General features: G+C 42.2%; 1 protein-coding gene across 1 annotated transcript; it reads left to right on the forward strand.

Annotated features, from left to right (window-relative positions):
- The first annotated feature begins 3,061 nt into the window (after positions 1 to 3,061).
- NME5 (NME/NM23 family member 5) lies at positions 3,062 to 12,415 on the forward strand. The gene is made up of 6 exons (XM_035108030.2): positions 3,062 to 3,183; positions 3,860 to 4,021; positions 6,408 to 6,613; positions 7,874 to 7,974; positions 11,298 to 11,416; positions 11,957 to 12,415. Exons 2-6 carry the CDS (start codon positions 3,893 to 3,895, stop codon positions 12,035 to 12,037), a joined length of 636 nt encoding a protein of 211 aa, XP_034963921.1. The 5' UTR covers positions 3,062 to 3,183; positions 3,860 to 3,892; the 3' UTR covers positions 12,038 to 12,415.
- The last annotated feature ends 9,188 nt before the right edge of the window (positions 12,416 to 21,603 follow it).

Here is a 21,603-nt window from a genome sequence, read left to right on the forward strand (position 1 = left end):
AGAATTCTGAATACAAGTTGCTAGAAACTGCAGAGTAATTTAGGAGTAATTTACTGTGCTCAGATCCTGCTTGTGGCTTCCCACAGACATGTTCAACACCTTGCTTATTGGCTTGCAGGGTCCCTCAAGGTTCTGTTCTGTCCCCATACTATTTAACATTCACATAAAAGTGCTAATGACACCCAGCTCCTAAATCCAAGGAAGCTGTCTTGGTTCTAAACTGGTGTCGGACATCAGTAATGGAATAGATCAGGCATCCCCAAACCTCCAGATGTTTTGGACTACAATTCCCATCTTCCCCGACCACTGGTCCTGTTAGGTAGGGATCATGGGAGTTGTAGGCCCAAACATATGGAGGGCCGCAGTTTGGGGATGCCTGGATGAAGGTGAACAAACTGCAACTTAATCCAGATAAGACAGAAGTGCTATGGTCAGCTGGAAAGCAGAACAAGGAATCCAGCATGTGCTGGATGGGAGTAACACTCCACCTGAAGTCACAGGTTTATATAATAATAATAATAATAATAATAATAATAATAATAATAATAATATATTATTATTATTATTATTATTATTTATACCCCGGCCATCTGGCCGGGTTCCCCCAGCCACTCTGGGCGGCTTCCAACAAAACAGAAATTCTAAAATACAGAAATCCATCAAACATTAAAATACAGAAATCCATCAAACATTAAAAGCTTCCCTAAACAGGGCTGCCTTGAGATGCCTTCTAAAGGTCTGGTAATTGTTGTTCTCTTTGACCTCTAGTTTGGGCATGCTTCTTTCTGGACTCAGGCCTGAGCATGGATAAAACATAATAATCAGACAAAACATAATTCAGCTAGAACTATCCTGGTATTCACAACAGGATAACTTATACACAGCTATAAGAGAGAGATGGGAATGCAGAACATCTTCATTTGCTCTACTGAAAGGCCAACAACTTTAGGCTCCCCCTTTCCTTGAGCTCTTTACATTCCAGCTGGTCACTACAATAACTCTACAAAAGCAATTGTCCATCTCGCTGACTTGTCTACTCTGACTGACAGCATCTCTCCAGGGTCTGGCGCAGGGGCTTTTTCTAGCCCCACCTGGAGATGCTGGAGACTGAATTGGGGACCTCCCTGCATGCAAGGGAGATGCTATACAACTGAGCTGTGGTGTTGTATAGAGTGGTCACTTATATGCAATACCAAAAAAGAGGAAAGAATAACCAAAAAGTACAAAAGAGGAACATATATTTGCATAAAAATTGCATATACTGTACAGTACTAATTTATAGTAATAGATGCAAATTTAGAAATGATTAATTTAACTATAAATACAGTACATCTCACCATTGTGAGGAAGGCTATGATTAGAGCTGTGTGGCAGGTGATCTGACAGCTCATTCTGCTGTCCAAGTGCTAACTGTTGAACTGTTAATTTCCCTTTTTATGGCTCATTACCCTAGGCTTGGACCAAACACCACCTCAAAAAAACAAGACACCTTCAAATAGAGGACTGCCCTCCATTTGAAGGACACATGGCCACCATACTTCTGTAACAAAAAAAGTGCCTAAACTTGCTTCCCTGCTCCTATTGTCTCCTCCCTTTTCTTTTTGCTGTCAGACTGCAAGCCTGAGAGCAGGGACTCTTATTAGTAATATTATTACCAATATTATGAACAAAATAAAAAAATTCGTTCCAGTAGCACCATAGAGACCAACTAAGTTTGTCATTGGTATGAGCTTTCATGTGCATGCACACTTCTTCAGATGCACTGAAACAGAAGTCACCAGACCCGGTAGTATTTGATGATGATATTTTAATTGCTTTATTGTCCTGTTTTCCATCGATTATTATTTTTTTTCATGCACCACTTAGAAATGCAAATAACATAATTAAGCCCCATATAAATGTATTGAATATTTTTTTAAAATGCAAACTGCTTTGGGGTCACTGGGTGATAAAAAGTGATATATAATTAATATGTTGTTCTGGCAGCCTTTTTCAGCTGAAGAACAGGGTAAAAAAAAACTTTAAACAGACAGAAAGAAAACAAAGCTTAGGCTGCATACACACTAGGGATAAGATAAGGATCTATGCCAGGCTTCCTCAACCTTGGCCCTCCAGATGTTTTGAGACTACAATTCCCATCATTCATGACCACTGGTCCTGCTAGCTAGGGATCATGGGAGTTGTCGGCCAAAAACATCTGGAGGGCCAAGGTTGAGGAAGCCTGATCTATGTTCTCATTGTTTATAAAGTGCGATGTACAAGGACTATTGTTCAGGGCCGGCTCTAGGTAGACCCCCGGTGGCGCGGTGCTTTAGCTTTAAACCATGCTGCACCCTGCGAGGGCAGGGGCGCCGGAGCGATCTCTGCCCCTCAGCACCAGGGTGCGTGACCTGCTCCAGACTGCCCTGCTATTGTTGCTGCAGCTGTTAGGATCCTGAGGAACTGCCTTATACTGCATCTGACCATTGGGTCCATCTAGCTCAGTACTGTATTGTCTACATTGAAAGGCAGTAGCTCTCCAGGGTCTGCAGGCAGGGATGTCTCCCAGCTGCCCTAACTGGAGTGAACAGCAAGGGCCTTGTGCATACCGATGTTGCAATTACCTATTTCATTACCGGTATTATTTCACAAAAATTATATACTGATTGATTGTAGGGGGGGGGGACCTGAAAGTGGTTTACAAAAAAATATCACTACAACCGTAATTTAAAACATGCAGAAAGCAATAGAATGGGCTAAAGCAAATTGAAACCCATACAAATTATCTAAACATCTGTGCAAACTTTTTTTTTTCCTTCGGAAAAGAACTCAGCGGAAAAACCCTGCCTGATATCAACAGGCAGGGAGTTTCAAAGTGTCGGGGGCCCCAAGCTAAACGATCGAGTTCTTACAAACGCGGCCGGACTAAGCAGATACTGATCCCATTCGCCCAGATCTTCCATCCGTTACGGCCGCCTGGCCGCCAGTCGCTCCAACCATATTTGCCTCTGTCAAATGAGAACGACGGAAACTGGCCTTGTCGGCCGCCGTAGGTGCCGGCTTTTAGCTTCAGTTCCTTCTGTTGCCCGGCAACCGTGCCTGGGGTTCCTTGGGCTAATCAGTCAGCTTGTAGAGGGGACTCCTCGCGGGTCAGAGTGACGTCTGCGTGGAGGAGGAGGGGGGACTCTGGGACCTCATAACGGGGTGAGATCATCCAGCTTGCTCATTTTGGCCCTCGGGGTAGGGTGACCAAAGGGTTGCTACCTCGTTCTCACAATGGACGGGTCCAGGCAGCTTGCAGAAGCAACGATGGGCGAGACGACCACTAGGGGAAGAGGGGACAAAGGAGGGAGAGAGAGAGAGAGAGAGAGAGAGAGAGAGAGAGAGAGAGAGAGAGAGAGAGAGAGAGAGAGAGAGAGAGAGAGAGAGAGAGAGAGAGGATAAATCTTCCGCATCGTAACCGAGAAGTAGCCCCGCTCTGCGCCCAATATAGCGGGATTTATTCCCAAGTGAACATGCATCGGATTGGGTCTTGATCCACAATGGGCGGCTTGTTATGCACAGAGGCGAGTAAGATTGCAAGTTAACTGCAGCTGACCCCTTTTGCAGCTCTGTAACTCGGCGAGGGTAGCCGAGTGATCTCTGGCTTTAAGCAGCTGCTCACAAAACCATTAAGAGAGGGGCAGCAGCCCCAGACCTACTTCGCTGGGATTGAGCAGGGCTTACTTCCAAGTAAATGCACACATGTTTGTTCAGACAGGTTGGCGGAGGAGAGTGTAATCTTGAGAGTGCTGTAATTACCCTGAAGTGGCCAGATGAATATTAATTCACCCTCCTGACGAGATTAAAATGTAGTGGCTGTAACATGTTATCATTTCAGTGAGAGAAGAGGACTTGGATTTTAACTACCAAGATGCAGGCATTAATGCCCGATCCTCAGATTTATGTTGAAAGAACCCTGGCAATCATTAAACCAGATATCATCAACAAAGAAGAAGAAATAGAAGATATCATTCTCAGATCAGGATTCACCATTGTTCAGGTAACCTGAAAAGAATATTTTACGTAGTCAAGTGCAAACCGAAGTGTATTTATAATTAGCAAATCATATAACTACAAGGTCCTTGCCCTGATTTAAAATTATGCTTTTGACCTGCTAGTCATACCAAGCAGTCTCTATAATCTCTATAATAAACACATATTTTTGTGTTCAGGTAAAACACTGTATAGAATACACTTTTGTTTGTTTATTCATATTATGTATTTATATCTTGCCTTCCGGGATATAACTTTTGCAGGTGACTTATAAGTAACATCAGTGAAAATGCATTACTGTAATACAATCGCAATGAAAATATCAGAAGCCAGGATCCTTCCTGCACAGCAGTGAGTGGTAGGCAGCCCTGCCAGCTGACTAGCCACTACCTGGTTTTCTCCGCTACCTCCAGAGTTTTATGGTTTCTTCAAGGCAGTGACTTAAACAAAATATTCAGATATCACAAACAGGTCATAGGCATCAGTTCTTTTTTTAACATGGATTTTCTGTAGAAATGATGAAACCAAATTAAATAGGTGTGTGTGTACAAGATGTGGGGCTAGGACTTTGATACCACAGACATTGTGTAGATGCAGCAAAAAACTTGCATGCACCAGCAGCACCTATCCCACAATAAGCACCTGTCTAGAAGCAACCTCCATGTCAAATTAACATGCTTCTGTCTAACAGTACTAAAAATAAACTCAAAATAGGTGAACACCAGTTCAGACTCATTATACCCCATCATTCACACACCATCATAACAAATATTTTTGTTGTTCAAATGTGTTGGCAGATGTTTGCTGTTGGCTAAGACTGCTAAAACTTAATGCTGCTTCCATAACCATGCCTATTTAGCATTGGGAAAGTACAGTATTGCAATAACAAACTGTTTGAAACTGGCCACTTGATGTCGCTATTGCACAGCTATAGTCTCATTTTAAGAAAAAAAACATAAAGTTTCAGTTTTGCAAACAAGTGGTTAATCATTGTTCTTCCCAAAATATTTCTTCTCAGTATAATATATTTCACTTGTTATACTAGCACAAAATTTGAACAATAATATGCTTTATTACAAAGAAAAGAAAACTTACCATGAGCCAAGAGAGTTGAGTTGAATTAATATGCAGTGTTTGATTTGTAAAAGCCCAATACTGGATCATTGGTAATTCCTCCATTGAACTCCAGGTGGCATCCATTGATCAAGATCTCAAGCACAGTCTTGTCTTGTCTGCATTTTTCTTTCCTCCCTTCCATCCTAGGGAAGGTACCATATCAGGCTGTACTGTGGAAGTAGTGGGAAAGCAGAGCCTTTTGCTGCCTAGTGTAAGGACAAGAAAGCATCTGCTCCCCATTCCATGTACTGACTGGACTGGCAGCTGAATCTTACTTTCACAATTGTTAGGCTAGTTTTTAGTGGGGGCATGCAGCAGGTTGCATAGCATACACAACTCTTGTCAGAGGGGAATGGTTTGGAGTGAGGGAGCTTAGGATGAACAGCCAGGAGGCCTCTGCTTCCCCTCACATTGCCTGAGGTGGTCTCCTCCTTTGTAGGCCTGGCTCTGGAAAAGAGATTGCTGGAAAATAAAGACCAATGCTTGTTGCCATTCGTCTGTCTTGAGAGACAAATGGAGTGTGCCTTCAGGGTTGAAATCAAACTGCTGTGTTAGCAGCACCCAAGTGACCTCCCTGGGGTGCCAGCCTGCGGATCATGTATGGAGGTCCTGGGCTGCCCAGACAAGACCCCCTCTCGGCCTTGGTAATGTAGTCCAAAGGAAAGCAGAGCAATATGTTTGGCACCAGCTTGGCTGCAGGAATTGCCGGAAGAAGACATACAAGGCTCCATCTCACCATCTTAGGGTCTCTACTCTGGATTTCTCCCAAAGATATAGCGAAAGGCAGCAAGAGGTTTAGAATCGGAGCTTTCCTTTTCCTAGATGGGCTACCTTACCAGGTTGACAAGCCCCACCTGCCCCTCACTTCCCTCTACAGCATGTGCAGAATCTGCCTTCTTTACTGTTGATCCCACCCGATCAATCTGCCAGAGCCTGTCTTCATATGCAGGAGAAGTCCCTAACTCACCAAGGGTTTTTTGACCCATCAGTTACTCTCACATGGTTTAGCCAGCCAGTCGAAGCCATTTTCCAAGATGTGGCCGCGGTCGCATGCTGACAGTTTCTAGGAGCCACAGGTGAGAGCTGAGGGCAGGGTGGGGACCAAAGGTGAACAAACTACCCCAGACATGACGTGTCCCCCATGAGAGGTACTACCCCATAAACCCAATACTTAAGTACCGTAATAAGATATGTTAATCCTAACTGTAGTGCTTTATCATCTTGGAACAATGGTTTTAAGGAGCTATTTCTCTTTCCCTCTCTCTCTCTTTTTACAGAAACGAAAGCTCCAACTAAGCCCAGAGCAGTGTAGCAACTTCTATGTTGAACAGTATGGAAAAATGTTCTTTCCTAACTTAACATCTTATATGAGTTCTGGACCTTTAGTTGCAATGGTTCTTGCTCGGCATAATGGTATCTCATATTGGAAGGACCTGCTTGGGCCCTCAAATACCATAGTAGCGAGGGAAAATTTTCCTGACAGGTAAAGTACTCCATTCACAGAACTTACAAACCACCTACCCCCAAATAGTCCAGCTGAAGTTAATGGACATAATATTTTCAGTGTTATAACCGTTCTTTTAGAAAATGGGTATAGGGTTGTGACAGTGCAATTGGAAATAATTCGCAAGGCCAGCTTATCACAAATTCATTTTTTTAAGGTTTACAGGCAGAGCAAACCAAATCATGGGACTCCATCATGCAGTGTGACCACTGACAAACTGCCAGCGCAAACTACCTCCTAACCCTGTTAGCTGCTGGGGCCATAGCCAGGGGAAAGCCCCAAAGCTCAGTAGATGCCACAAAGATGTGTCCATGGCATCCCTAGCAGCCGATCTAAACACACCACCCAGCAAGCATGCCCGCCTCATCCAACACAACTGCCTCAATCAGCAACACATACACATCTCACATGCTTCAGGGTGACACCATAAACAAATCACATAGCCACAGCAGGATTCCAAGAGCACGGTCACCACACTCCCTGCGGCCACCCCCCCCACACACCACCATTTGTATTTGTAGCTATGCATTTGACACATGAAGGGTTTATATATCCAGGGTTTATGTGCCTTTGATTGGCCACGGTGCTCTGCTGCATCCAAGAGCACTCCCATGCTATTGTCAGCAAGGGTGGGGTTGGTTATTCCCAAATCAGGCCTGCCCATTGTTTCCACTTCTGCCAGCCCTTTCATTGGCAAAGGATCCACCTAGTTTTGGCTTTGAGTGGGGCTTTGATGTGACCAAGCACACCTCTCCCGCTGCTTACATACCCTTTCAGGGGGATTCTGCCAGGCACTTTGGGATGTCTGCACCAGGCATATGGTTTTCTACTGGCAGAGGGAGGAGGTTTTCTACAGGCATGGCTCCCCTCCATCAAGAACCTTGGTTCTACCATATCCTAGCTGCCTCCTGACTTCCAGATCAAACATATTTAGCAGATTCAAGTCCAGGCATGTAAGGCCTAGATACAGTCAGCCCAACCAGTCTGTGCCTCCTATACTTCTTCAGTTTAGGATACATCTATAGGTTGATTGCTCTTGGAGAAAGGAACAGAGTTATATGGAGTGAAGTAGGAGAGACAACCTTTATTTATATAAATATGTGACTTATATATGCACATCTTTTCAATTTAATAGACCAAGTTATTTTGTATATTTTAAAAAACCAATTAAACATGTTAATTAGAAGTTTGTTATTGTACCAGTGACTGAACATATTAATATGTCTCTATGGTCTGTAGCTTAAGAGCAATTTATGGGACAGATGATCTAAGGAATGGACTTCATGGCAGTACCAGCTTTTCCTCAGCTGAAAGAGAGATCCGGTTCATGTTTCCTGAAGGTACATAATTATTGCCATCTAGAATTAGCATTACTTAGAGGAAAACCAACTGTTCTTCTCTCCCTACCTCCACACCTGCCTCATTCAAATATAGTCTACCTTTTAGCACAGCTTGTTTCTCCCTCTGCACTGGTATGAGGGCAGAGTGGAATGGCGGTTCCACTCAGCGATATATTGCTGGTGAAACAGCCACCGCTACAGCTTGTTTTTCCCTCAGTGCGCTGGGGGCGGATGGACTCGGGAGCAGCAGTGGTTTCACTCACAATATACTGGCAAGTGAAGCCGCCATCGCATTCTGCCCCTCATCCTGGTCCCGGGCGATGTAGCAATACATTGCCCAGGCCTAGCCCACCAGTCAGGAGTGTTGGGACCCTGAGTCCCACAGAGCCACAAGTTCCCCATCCCTTTGCAAAGCCATACTGCAAAATGATGTGCCTTGCTGTGTATGTGTGTCTGCCTGGTTTTTCTGTAAGCAAGCAAAGGATTTTATTTCACCTTTTGTGGAAGAAGTAGTCAACATATTGCTGAACTACACCTCCCATCATTCTTGACCTTTTGCCCTGCTGGCTGAGGTTGATGAGAGTTGAAGTCCAACAACATCAGGGGGCACTATATTGTCTTTGTCTGCTTTACAGCTTCAGATTGGAGCATTTATGTAATTTCTGAACTTCTCAAAGTTGGTTCAGTTTGTGTATGTCAGACAATATTATTCAAGCAATTTTAAAAGATGTCCCATAGAACAGTAGAAGTTTTTTATGTGGCTGGCGCTAGCCACTCCCCTGGAGATAGAATACGTTTTCTCTTATAAATTGGATAGATTATATGTTAATCCTTCCCTTTGATACACGTTCCAAAGTAGATAACCCCAATCAGCTTTGTCCTGTATCAATAGTTTGCTGAAGAATCAGCCCCTATGGCTCCTTTAGCCTTAAGGTCTTTTAATAAGATAAACAAATCTTGGGTTTATCCATGTGCTGTGTTCATGCTACCTGAAGCTTTGCAGTTTTTGTTTAGATGAATGTTAACAACCAGATTTTCAGTTATTTTCGCATTCAACAGGAAAACTATACTGAGGTTCTTGAAATGGTAGGGTAATGTGGAACTGCTCAGCCATAGTTCCTCTGTCTTGCCAGAATTCAAGCTCAGCTTATTTTTCCTCATCCATTTCACGACTTTATCAGGCAATGGCCCAGGGACTGCAAGGCCTCTTCTGATTAGGATATTATGGAGAAATAGAGCTAAGTGTCATCATCATACTGATGACACCTTGCCCCCAAACTCCCAATGACCACTCCCAACGGCTTCATGTAGATAATAAATAGCACTGGAGATAAGATAAACAGTAGAAAATGGAGCCCTCAAGGATTGGTATTGGGAACTGTGTTATTAAAATGAGGCTGCATTTTAAAACAATTTTTAAATCTAAATTGTATTTTAATCTGCATTTTAATCAATTGTTTTTCTTTCTTTTATGTTTTATTGTAACTTTATTGATGTCAGCCGCCCTGAGCCTGGCTCTCACTGGGGAGGGCAGGGTATAAATAATTTTTTTTATATTATTATTTTATTATATTCATAAATGAACTAGAGTTAGAGGTGAGCAGCAAGGTGCCAAGTTTGCTGATGATACCAAATTGTTTGGCATGGTTAAAACAGAAAGCCATCAAGAAGAGCTCTGAGAGGAACTCTGCAAACTGAGCGAATGTGTGGTAAATGGCAAATGCAATTCAATGTAAACAAGTGGTGCATGCAGGTGAAAAAAATTAATACCACATTTAGCTCATGGGGTCTGAACTGGCGGTGACTGACCAGGAGTGAGACCTTGGGAGTCATAATGGATAGCTGAATTAAGATGTTGACCCAATGTGCAGCAACTGAAAGAGCTGGATTCCCGATAGGAATCATTGGAAAAGGGATTTAAAATAAAATTGCCGGTGTGATAACGCCATTATACAAATCTGTGGTGTGATCACATCTGTACACTTCTAGTTGCCTCAAAAAGGATACCACAGAACTGGAAAAGCTTCAGAAAGGGGCAGACAATTCAAGAGGCTGGAAAGCTTACAACATTTGGGGATTTTTAGTTTAGAAATAGGGTGGAACATGATAGAGGTGCATGGGATTACCGTATATGTCTGTGGAGAAAGTAGACGGAGAGAAGTTTGTCCCCCTCATAATACTAGAATTTGGGGTCCTCCAACGAAACTGAATGTTGGAAGATTCTTGACAGATTAAATAAAGTCCTTCACACAGTGCATAGTTAAACTATGGAATTCGCTCCCACAAGATGAAGCAGTGGCCACCAACTTGGACAGCTCTCAAAAGATTAGACAAATTCACGGAGGATAAAGCGATCAATGTCTACTAACTATGATGGCTATTGTCCTCCACTGCTGAAAGCAGTATGCCTCTTAGTACCAGTTTCTGGGGGTCACAGAAGAGAAGAGAAGAGAAGAGAAGAGAAGAGAAGAGAAGAGAAGAGAAGAGAAGAGAAGAGAAGAGAAGAGAGAGAATACTCTCACACTCAGGTCCTGCTGTGAGCTCCCATGGACATCTGGCTGGCCGTTGTGAGAACAGGATGCTAGACTTTGGTCTGATCCAGCAGGGCTTTTAGGATGGGCTCTTTAACTCAGACATTACACTCTATGAGCATTAGGTACTTCCAATCTTGTTATTTGAACAGGGTCTGGTGGGCAGGGGGACATAATCTGAACCATTTGAAAGAAAATACCAGGATCTCATATAACCAGTGAGTACTAACTACACATTTATCATGTTAGAAACTGATCATCTGGAAATGCTTTTATTTATTATCTAATGAATTAGATGTGGCTTAGGATAGCTTTTCCCACCACTACCCCAAGGTCAGCTGTTACTATTTGTTTCTGTGTAGAACAACTTCATTATGTGATGAGACAATGAATTCAATGAAGTTTCGTGCTGAATGACCTTGGGAGCAACAAACTGTATCTGTTCTCTGCATTGTTTTGTTAGAAATAAAATAGCTTAGTTGCTAATAACTATAGAGAACAAGCATAAAATAGGTTCAACATTTGAAGATAATAGATTATATAGTTTTATATCTGTGGGAGGAATTCAACATTGTGCTAAGCCGATTGCTCTGTCAGCACAAGCATTTCTCCTTGCCTGGTGGAGTGATCTGCCCCCTTGTGCTGTCCCAGAGCCACTTTGGGGAGCAGGGAAGGAAAGAAGAAGTCTTCATGTGCGAGCAGAAGTGCTTGCCACGGGTTTCCACTAGCAGGGCTCTTTAGCTGAATCTCATTCAATAAGTTTTCAGTAAAATATGTAATTCCTTTTTCTAGTGATTATTGAACCAATCCCAGTCGGGCAAGCTGCTAAGGATTACCTGAGCCTTTATGTCACCCCTACCCTGCTGAAAGGACTTACGGAACTGTGCAAGAGGAAACCAGCAGATCCTTTTGTATGTATCACAATGACTGCCACTATCAAGCCTAGTGTCCTATTGCTAACGTGAGAACACAACTGATGGCCTCGGGTTGGTGTGGGGGGACCTAATTCCACCTCCGCTGCCTATGAGGAGTCAGCCCTTGCTATCAAGAATGGGAATGCAAAAGAAAAATTGACAGCAGATAAGAGCAGTACTTCTCTATCTGCATATTTAGTTTGGAATCCATCAAGCCAGAATACCCATGATCAATTATTATTTGCATGTAAGGAACAGTCTAGACTGCCTGCCTCCTTCCTCAACTCCTCACAAACAGGTTCATTTAAAAACAAAACAAAGGTGAGAATCATTGGAAGCAAAGTGTATTGGTTTTAAGAAGAGTTCCCCTTTTAAAAATCAGTTGAGGAATTATTTAGGGAAGTTGGGTAAACTGGGTTCATTCTGAGTGAGATTCGATATGCAGAGATGCAGGATTTGAATTCTTCCAATCAACAAATCTTTTCATATGGAAATGAAATTGAAGATAACCTGTTTCTTCATTTTTTCCCTCTGTAGACATGGCTGGCTGATTGGCTAATTGAACATAATCCCAACACACCTAAATTGCGACATAATGTGATTATAGAGGAACCTTAAGGAGGAAAAGTCAATTGCCAAATGTTGAAACTCATGAGAGACTGTCAAAAACATAATAATTTAGATTTTGCCGACTACTGTCTTTTGCATTTCTTATTAATATTTACATGGAATAAACAGTTTGAAAATAGTATATAAATAAATCTATATTTGGAACTTGAATAAAGACCCATTTGTAGCAAACAATGGATGTCAAATAATGTAAGAGTTGGGTGAAAGTAAATTATCCACAATTGCTTTTGGGTTTGCAATTTGCTGAGAGATGACCTCTTTTCATTTATACTGCTGTTAACCAGTTGTTTCAATTTGTACAGCTCTTTAGAGATGTTACACTTGACCGACAATTTGTGCAATAACATCTTGAGTCCCAGTGTTTATTCAAAGTCAAATATGTTTATTCAAATAAATAACAGAGCTGAGCTACTGCCCACCCCCTGCTCAATTTGTTGCTTTCCTCAAGGCATATGGTTGGCCACTGTGGAAGACAGTAGACTGTCCTAGATGGGCCCTTGATTTGATCCAGGAGATTATGAAGAGTCGGACACGACTAAACGACCAAACAACAACATGTTTATGAATAGCCATAGATATAAGGAGGGCCCCTTGCCTATTTAGAGCTGAGAGAGAGAGAGAGAGAGAGAATATGAATGAATCAGGAATCTGTAAAAATGGTCTCCCATCTCCCATTCGTAGAGATGTCTGCTGGATCAGCCATGTCTGTAGGTATGAAACTCAAATAACATAATAAAAGTACATAATTATAATGCACAAAGGAAACAACTCACCGTTTACATGAAACTTCCATCTCAGCCTAGGATAATACGAGCACCAAGTCATGACCTTCATTGGAATCCAGTTCCTTTAAGTGATGCAACAAGAGAACATTCCTCGAGGTGTGACTTCTAATCACTATCGCATCATGATGGGAAAAGCTACACCTGATTAAGGCTTCTATACAACTCAGAAAGCCTAAGGGGTCATCTCAATATTGACCTGGGGGCTGTGGCTGTTAATTTGATTGTGTTTATTAAATCACCCATTCATTCTTTTATCTATGTCCTGTTCCCCAAGGAGCTCAAAACACTATACATTTTATTATCAACCTGTGTAAAGAAGCCAAACTCAGGAAATTAAATTCCTAGTCTATAGTTATTGATATAATAACTATATCTCGGGGGGGGGGGAATGGGACTAAATCCATAGACTTATTTAATAGCACTTTTCTCCTGAGTTCCCATACAGTAGTCGTTAATCTTGGCCACCCTTTAGAGATTAGGATCCTAAATTGGCTAATCCTGACCCCCCCCCTTAAGGATTAGAATTTTAGATTGTCCATTGCATTGTAATAAATTAATTGAGTAAAGTAGCTGACATGAAAGGACCAGATTAAGGACACCAACTTTCCTGCTTTTCAAACTAAGGTTTGGAGAGTTGATGCTCTCTAGAGCCAAACTCAGAAGACTTCGGTTTTGTTGAACTTGGTGTTTCAGAGCAATTAATTTAAACCACTTTATTCTACTGATGGGTGGCAGACTTTGAGAAGTGGGGTATAAGCTCTAGGTGGAGATTCTTTTGGCTACAAAGAGGGCTGAAATGTCTGCCTACTAGTCTTAGGCCATGAACATTTCAGGTGTGAAATGTGTACCCACATAAACACCTGGCCTTGTGTCTACAGCATGATAATGTTTTGGGTACCATTCTGAATCATTTTTGCACTTTGATGTTGTTTATTTGCAAATGTCAGTTCAAATACATAGAACATGCTGGCCCTCACATAATGCTGCTAAAGTAATTTTTTTTAAAAAAAATTGTCCAGCAGCACCTTAGAGACCAGCTAAGTTTGTTCTGGATATAAGCTGCAAGGGTACAGAGAAAAGGAGAAACCCAGAAACTGCTGTTCTGTTAACGGCAAGAGAAATCCTCTTCCCTTGGAACAGGATCATAGTACTACAAATCATGCCTGTATATGTGCATATGTAGAGTGGCTTCCTCCAGTGTTCTAATCTCCCTGTTACTGCCTCTTGACCAGAAAAGTATCCAGCCCCCTGGAGTCCCAAACACATCAGAGACGTGATTGATAAGTATTGCGTCCTAGAGAATGGCTGCTGACCAAATTGCTGTGGTACCACCCCCTGCTAGCTCATGATAGAGTGACACTACCATCAACTCAGAGGGAAGTCCCTTGTTGCTCTTCTCAGCATTGTGGCAGCAGTTAATGGCAAGTGGGCGGGAAGAACAGCTTGCAGACAAATGGGGGAATGATACCTCTCATCATGAGAACATTAAAGGGTTGAAAATGTCTCCAGTTTTATGGCATGAATTTCCCCCTTGCAGAATGGCAGTGTAAAAAAGATCTCCAGGTGTAGTAATTTCACGAAGGGTTACTGCATTGGACACAAAAAAAATAGGATGTAATCTGGTCTTCACTTACCTGGAAGTAATCCCATTACATTCAGTGTGTCTTGCTTCATAGTAGATTGCACTGCTAAGGATGGCGTAAAACCCCAATGTATTCAGTGGAACTCTTGGTAAATATGTAGAATTTCATATGTAGTTCAGAGTATGCCTTGTGTCACATAAATGTTTGGCTTGAGTAACATCAGTTATAAATAAACTCATCAAATCAAAGATATTACCCAAACCATTTGAGTTTTGAGTAAGCATAGAAGCAATGAAAGAAAAGTGAAATTCCTGCAAAGTGTCAATCACATCCCATTGAGGTCAGCATCAAAAACACCATCGATCTGAATAGAAATAGGATGCATCTGCTGTATAATGAATTCCGTTGTTGACTATTAGAAAATGGTAGGAAAACTACTGGTGGATTCAAGTTAAAAGAAACAAGATTCCAGCTAAACATTAAGAAGAACTTTCTGGCAATGGATTGTACTAATAGTTTCTTCGTGCTGGGTGGCATTTGTGTTGGGAGTACAAATGACAGCAATATTTTGAATGCATCTTGTTTCTGTGCTGGGGGCTCTTTGCTCTCTATGTGAGAACATTCCAAGGAGCCTTTAGCATATGTATGTGGATAAATCTCCTGCCTGCACCATAAAACATTTTACCATGTACCCAACATAAAACACTCATTACAGGGAAATGGTAAAGCCACGGAGATTAACACATCCTCTCAATCACACCAGCTATTTTTATAATACCTAATTTAGCAAACGAACTGTGAAAAGGCGTAGCCACAAACCGAGCTGCTAAAATGTGGAAGGCCTATTTCTGCTCTTCACAGCACCTGCCTGAAAGCTAGTTTTGCAGTGTCTCTTTCACTATGGCCATGAATAAAACTAAGCTCAACTGTAGAACGTTTTCTGCTGGCATTTTACTAATGTAGTACAGTGCACACTTATACAGAAATAAGCTACGCTGTGTTCATTGGGGCATACCTTCAGGCAAGTATGGATAGGATTGGAGCCAGTTTATGTGCTTATGTGGACAGAAGGCCGACTATAGTACCCCAAAATCCTGATACAGTTTCTACTGAAATGTAAATGAGTAAGGCCTGCATATACCAGGGTTATTCTTTTATATACAATCTTACAAGAAGGAACATTTTGGCAGATAATTATTTCAAATTTATAGGCTTGCGTATGCAAGAATGTTGAGGGTCAGACTTATTCTGTTAAAAACCACTTCATTTTCTCTAAGGTGCCTTGATATCCTATGTTTTGTGTGGGAGTGTTTTATTTTAAAAGTGCCATGTTCCAGAATTTCAGAATCCCCAAATAATGGATGTTCCTTATTCTGAATCGGAATAAATCAAGACTAGGGGCTTGGCTAGAATTCAAAAATTTGCATAAGATTTTGGCTAATCAATTTGCCATCAAGCTCTGGTTCTCACTTGTTTGTTTGTTATTAGATCAGATAATATTTTTGCTCTTCATATAATATATTTGCTCTTTTCGTTCCTCAGCCAATTTTCTGTCCTTTTGTTGGTTTAAGTGTCTTGTAAATATAAACTATATTACATGTTTAGATAGCAAATTAAAAAGCACAGCATTTTATATTCTGTACAAAATAGAATAATAACTATATTCGGATTCTAACACTTGCCTATAACTGCCCTTTCCAAGCTCAGTGCCAATGGACAGTTGCATAACCAGGTCAAGTAGCCAGGCCTTGCCACAGTGGCAGAGCTTCATGCTCCGGCACGGGGGGGGGGTGGAGAACAGGCAGGGGTGGGGTGGCGCGCATCCTGGGGGTATGGCACACCACCTGCAGGGGCATTGTGTGTGTCCTGATGGCGTGGCATGAAGCCTGTGGGGACGTGGCACCCAGCGTGGGTGGGGAGCAGGCTGAAAGTTGTTCCCATGCAAGGGTTGTTCCCAGGTAAGAGTTGTATTGTTCCTGCTGCACATCACTCTTGTCTTCTGGCGCAATAGATGCTGATGGCCATTTGCCAGACTCATAAGACAACAGGGACCAAAAGCCATAGCCTGCCATTGCTCTCCTGCGGAGGAAAGGGAACCGTGGACAAAGCAATCTGATAAATATCAGTGTGTCAGGTTGTTGTGAAAAACACAGGAGCAAGGCCATGGCATATTATTTTTTAATTTGTGTCTGGTAATCCTGCTAATTGCTTAGGTTATTGCAAGCTAATTCATTTCCTAATGAGTTATGCCAAACTAGGGTATCCCATGGCATATTTTCCTCTAGGGTTTTCTATGTAAATATGTGAAAATGGCCAACAGAGTTTTGACCATGCATGGCTTTGTGTTGCAAATACTGAACAGGCACCTTACTGCTTGCCTTGAATAGTGTCATCATCTCAAATCTGAAAGGGGTTCAAAGGGCTGAGGAAGCAACTTCTCATGTAATTTCCTATGGCACTATGCACATATAAAATGATAGCTCTTCAGGCTCATACATTTAGAATCAGGCTGATAGTTTTCATGTAATTTATGGTGGTGGTGGTGGTGGTTGCTGCTGCTGCTGCTGCTGTTTAGAAAGAAATTAATTTGAATGAAACGTATTGCCCATCCTGAGAAGCCTGTTTCTGCACGTGGGTATCAACCAAGCTCTGTTGAAAATAAAGTCTGCATAATGTATTCCAAATAATGCTAACAGACTGCCAAGAAAACGGGACTCAGTAACAGCTTAGAACAGGCTTCCTCAACCTCGGCCCTCCAGATGTTTTTGGTCTACAACTCCCATGATCCCTAGCTGGCAGGACCAGTGGTCAGGGATGATGAGAATTGTAGTCTCAAAACATCTGGAGGGCCGAGGTTGAGGAACCTTGGCTTAGAAGAACAGTTATAAATACTGGACTATTTGCTCACTGCAGAAGTTAACACATGGTTAACGCATAAACATGTGGTTGCTGGGTTTATAGAAGGGGCCACCACAATCAAAATTGCGCCTCTGTGTGTTCTCCGAACAGGGCTATTGTCTTTAAAAAAAATGAGGAACAGAAAAACCTGGGCTTTCAGCACTCTTTAAGGCTGGCAAGGCCTAGTTTTCACTGAGGGGGTAAGCCTGTGTCCAGAATGTACCGTACTTCATGCAGAATAAAGCTTTAGATAGAAAACTAGCATGTGAGGCACTCATCCAACCTAGAGCCTGTTGTGTATTGAGTCAAAGGATTTTATATCTGTATTACTATTGTCTGTATTTGCATTAGGGTAAAGTAACTGCCTTTTGCTTCCAGAAGGTACAGCTACTATTGGTTAATTTAAGCTGCTGTATTTGGATCCTCTGTCTTATTGGTTTCCTCCAAAAGGCAGCACTGTGATTGCCTGATATTGTTCCCTCCAAAATGGATCCCTTTCTAGCTAGTCCCCTGTCCCTATAAATGTAGCTTTCCTGTCCTCAGAGTCAGTCTTGTCTTGTTGCCTTAAATAAAGAGCTGTTATTGTGAAGATGTTGTCACTGAATGGCTACTATTAAGAAACCCACAACACAACAGAGCCCTTCTTGATATTTCTCTTTGCAAGGGGGAGGGTGATTTTCCTAATTTGAACGTGGGAGCTTCCCACAGGCAGTGGGTCTGAAGTGGTACGGCCCATCCAGATACAACGGTCTGCCTCAGTGAGAGCTATCCCTTAAAAGAGGATTATAGAGGATTCTCCGGGAGGAAAGGGGAGATGAAAATTAGAGAGCTCTCAACATCAACAGGTGGAGTACTTTGCAGTTTCTGAATCTATCCCTGCTCTCTCTGGATTATTGCTGTATTTTAAAAACATTTTAACGCCTGATTTTAATCTCTGTCAGTGCTGCCAAAGTTGAGGGAAATTCCATAACCACCACCACCCTTATCTTTGGTAATCTCTCCCAGAAGGATGCTGTAAACTAGATTCCTCATTGTTAAGTGACCCTTTATTATTATTATTACTATTACAGGCCAGGAAGTCTTAAGCTTTTTGTAGACCTCCTCTAGAATGATTTACACTATCTTTTGTCTTTAAAGTTTCTGGCCTGTATTTGTAAGTTTAGGGAGTTCTGGATAACAGAGGCACAATTTAGTGCTTCCAACTGTCAGAGAAGGAATTATACAGTGATTTGTGATGGTTCTCTGGTGATATAATGAGATAAAGCTACAGTATCTCTCTTGGTCTCTTTCTTGCTCCTGATTAAGTACACTGAAAGGTAGCATACACCCCATCAGCTGATGGCTGCACATTTAAAAGATGTTGTTGTTGTTGTTTAGTCGTGTCCGACTCTTCGTGACCCCATTTAAAAGATAGTAGGGTAGATTTACCTCGAATCTGATTTGTTCCTTCCAAACTTTGTCATGTTTGAAATCCAGATTCAAATATCGCTGGCCTGGAGTATTATGTCCATTGTAAATGGGCCCATATTCATTTGCCGGCGGTGCAAATTTCAAGTGCTTTATGTTGTTGAATTAAGCAGGGAAGAATCTTGAAAGAACCGTAGAAAAACTCCTGTATTTTATCTGGTGATGCATAGAAGCAGAGCTTACTTGATGCAAGTTTGGTTCAAAGCCTAAGACTTTTTCAGCAGGGGGCTGGTCCACTGTCCCTCAGACCTTGCGGGGGGCTGGACTATATTTTGAAAAAAATAATAATGAACCAATTCCTATGCCCCACAAATAACCCAGAGATGCATTTTAAATAAAATATATGCATTCTACGCATGTAAAAACACACTGATTCCCGGACTGTCCGGGAGCCGGATTTAGAAGGCGATTGGGCCGGATCCAGCCCCCGGGCCTTAGTTTGCCTACCTATGCCTAAGACTGTCCAGTAACATGCAAGACATGTTCACCCATTTACTCACATTACCCTGTCCCTCTGCCTTCTAGACACACCTATGGAAAGTAAGAAAGAACTAAGAACTTATTTCTTACAACATGTGCTTGGGAGTAGCTGTTTGGGGAGGGAGCGACATGGAATTGACCTTCCTTGCTCTGATGGATGACTTTTATGAGGAGAAGGACAGGGGGACTGTGACCCTCTTGATCTCTCAGCACCTTTTGATATCCTTGACAAAGGTATCCTCCTCAACTTGCTCAAGCCACTGTTTTGTATTGGTTCCAGTCCAGTCCAGAGTCAATTTCAGAGAATAACACTGGGTGATTATAGTTCGGACCCCAGGCAGTTGTGCTGGGGGGAGCCAAAGGGTACTATCCTGTCCCCAGTGCTATTTATCATCTATATAGAATCATTAGAAGTGGTTATTGGGAGACTTGGGGCAACGTGTCTTCATTTTGTTGACGATACCTAGCTCTGTTTTATCTTTAAAGAGTGATCTGGAAGGGGCAGTGCAAACTCTGGTCTGGTGCTTGGATTCATTGGTAGATTAGATTAGAACCAACAAATTGAATCTGAATCCTGACAGGACAGAAGCCTACTGGGAGTGGGATGGTTCCCAAGCCCCATTAAGTGGTTAATTACCTGTTTTGTGCTCCTGGATCAATCTCTCTCACTAAAAGTCCAGGTGCCCTCAGTGGCTAGGAGTGCTTTGGCTTATATGACAGCTATGGCCATTTCTTGGACTGGGATAGCCTGACCACTACTATCCACATGCTGGTTTACTGCAATGCATTCCATGTAGGGCCAGATTGGCTTACTGCAATGCATTCCATGTAGGGCCACCTCTGAAGTTGACTCAGAAGCTGGAACTAATGCACCCAAATCCCATTCCTCCATCTGTTTTCACTGCATATTTTCAAATGCCTCTGAAAGGGACTCTTATATCACTTTCTTTTAAGTTCAGCTATCTGGTCAGCCCTCACCCACATCCTCATTTGAGTTTAATTCTGGGCATCATCAAACTTTTATTGGACTGCTTTGAAAATCCTGCACACCATTTTGTGTTGTGCACCTGCCTCTGCTCATGCTGGAAAAAAGGCTATCAGAAATGGCAATTACAACCCTCTAACTTTGTAATGTTAAGGGAGTTGGGTTTTTTTGCAAGTTGAAAAGAGTCTCTCACTTTTGTTTTTAAGGCCTCCAGGAATTTATGTGACCCATGGCTTTTCCCAATTTAGTTGTGGTGTGACCGGCTAGTTAAGCTGCATATGAAAAGGTCACTTATTCTTCTCAAGAGAGGAGATGTCAGCTTGAGTGATGGAGAGCCTTTGCATTGGGAGCCATAATATTCACTTCATACAATTGCTAACCCCATGTGGAAATGCAGGAAATGAATGGTGTAAAAATAAATACATTCTTCTGTCTCTATTCTAAGATGGGTAAAAACAACAACGCAACAACCCATCATTAGTGTGTCATTGGCACCAAGGAACAAACCTAGAATGAATATAACAGGATGCCTTGCTGACAGCAGAAATTAATCTTCTGGTGTTTCTTTAGTTAAATTGTGGATTGTTAATCAGGTGTACTTCTGTTTTCCCCAACCAATGGTCCATATAGATGGCTAGGGATATAAGAGAAGAGGCAGCAGCTACGGTACATTCAGCCTGCCTGCCCTTCTTAAGCAAATAGTGGCAATGGTCCCCTATGATCACTTGCAAATATCACAGATATTCTGAGGAAATATTCCTGCAATCACTTTCCCTGATATCGATATAAACCTTTAATGTGCTGTATGCCCATCTCTGCTCACAGAGGTTTCACCATTGGTTTAACCTTGCAGAGTAATGTAACCTAAACTATATTCTATGATAATTATCCATCTGTTGGTCTTTAAAATTACCTTGGGATAATAACCACCAGAGGAAACGCAGTTGCGTAACACACACATATTCCCATTCAAACCCAGGAGAGTAGTTGTAATGCTGGGCCTATTCCTGTTCCCACTTCCTACAACAGGCCCTCCTGTCTCCACTTGATCAATGTGGTTCCAGGCTCAGGTTGTATCCCTCTCAGGATATAGTTCAATTATGACATGTAGCCATTTGGAACTTGCAAGCAGCATACTTTTTATCATACAGTCTCTGAAGCTTTAAGCATTAGCCATGGCAACATTTGTAACCATTTGCGTGTACCAGGGTTGATTGTTGATGGAAATGACAACAGAATGCTGGACTCAAAATTGTTGAAAAGCCTGTTCAGCAGTCAGAAAAGAAGAAGAGCCTGCTGGATCAGGCCAAAGGCCCATCTCGTCCAGCATCCTATCCTTACGGTGGCCAACCAGAT

This window comes from Zootoca vivipara, chromosome 2 (assembly GCF_963506605.1).
Source record: "Zootoca vivipara chromosome 2, rZooViv1.1, whole genome shotgun sequence".
NCBI classification, from domain to species: domain Eukaryota; kingdom Metazoa; phylum Chordata; class Lepidosauria; order Squamata; family Lacertidae; genus Zootoca; species Zootoca vivipara.

Coding starts and splice junctions, on each gene's coding strand:
- NME5 (XM_035108030.2), top strand. CDS start 3,893: ATGCAGGCATTAATGCCCGATCCTCAGATTTATGTTGAAAGAACCCTG. Junction 6,614..7,873: donor AGGGAAAATTTTCCTGACAG/GTAAAGTACTCC, acceptor TATGGTCTGTAG/CTTAAGAGCAATTTATGGGA. Junction 7,975..11,297: donor CCGGTTCATGTTTCCTGAAG/GTACATAATTAT, acceptor TCCTTTTTCTAG/TGATTATTGAACCAATCCCA.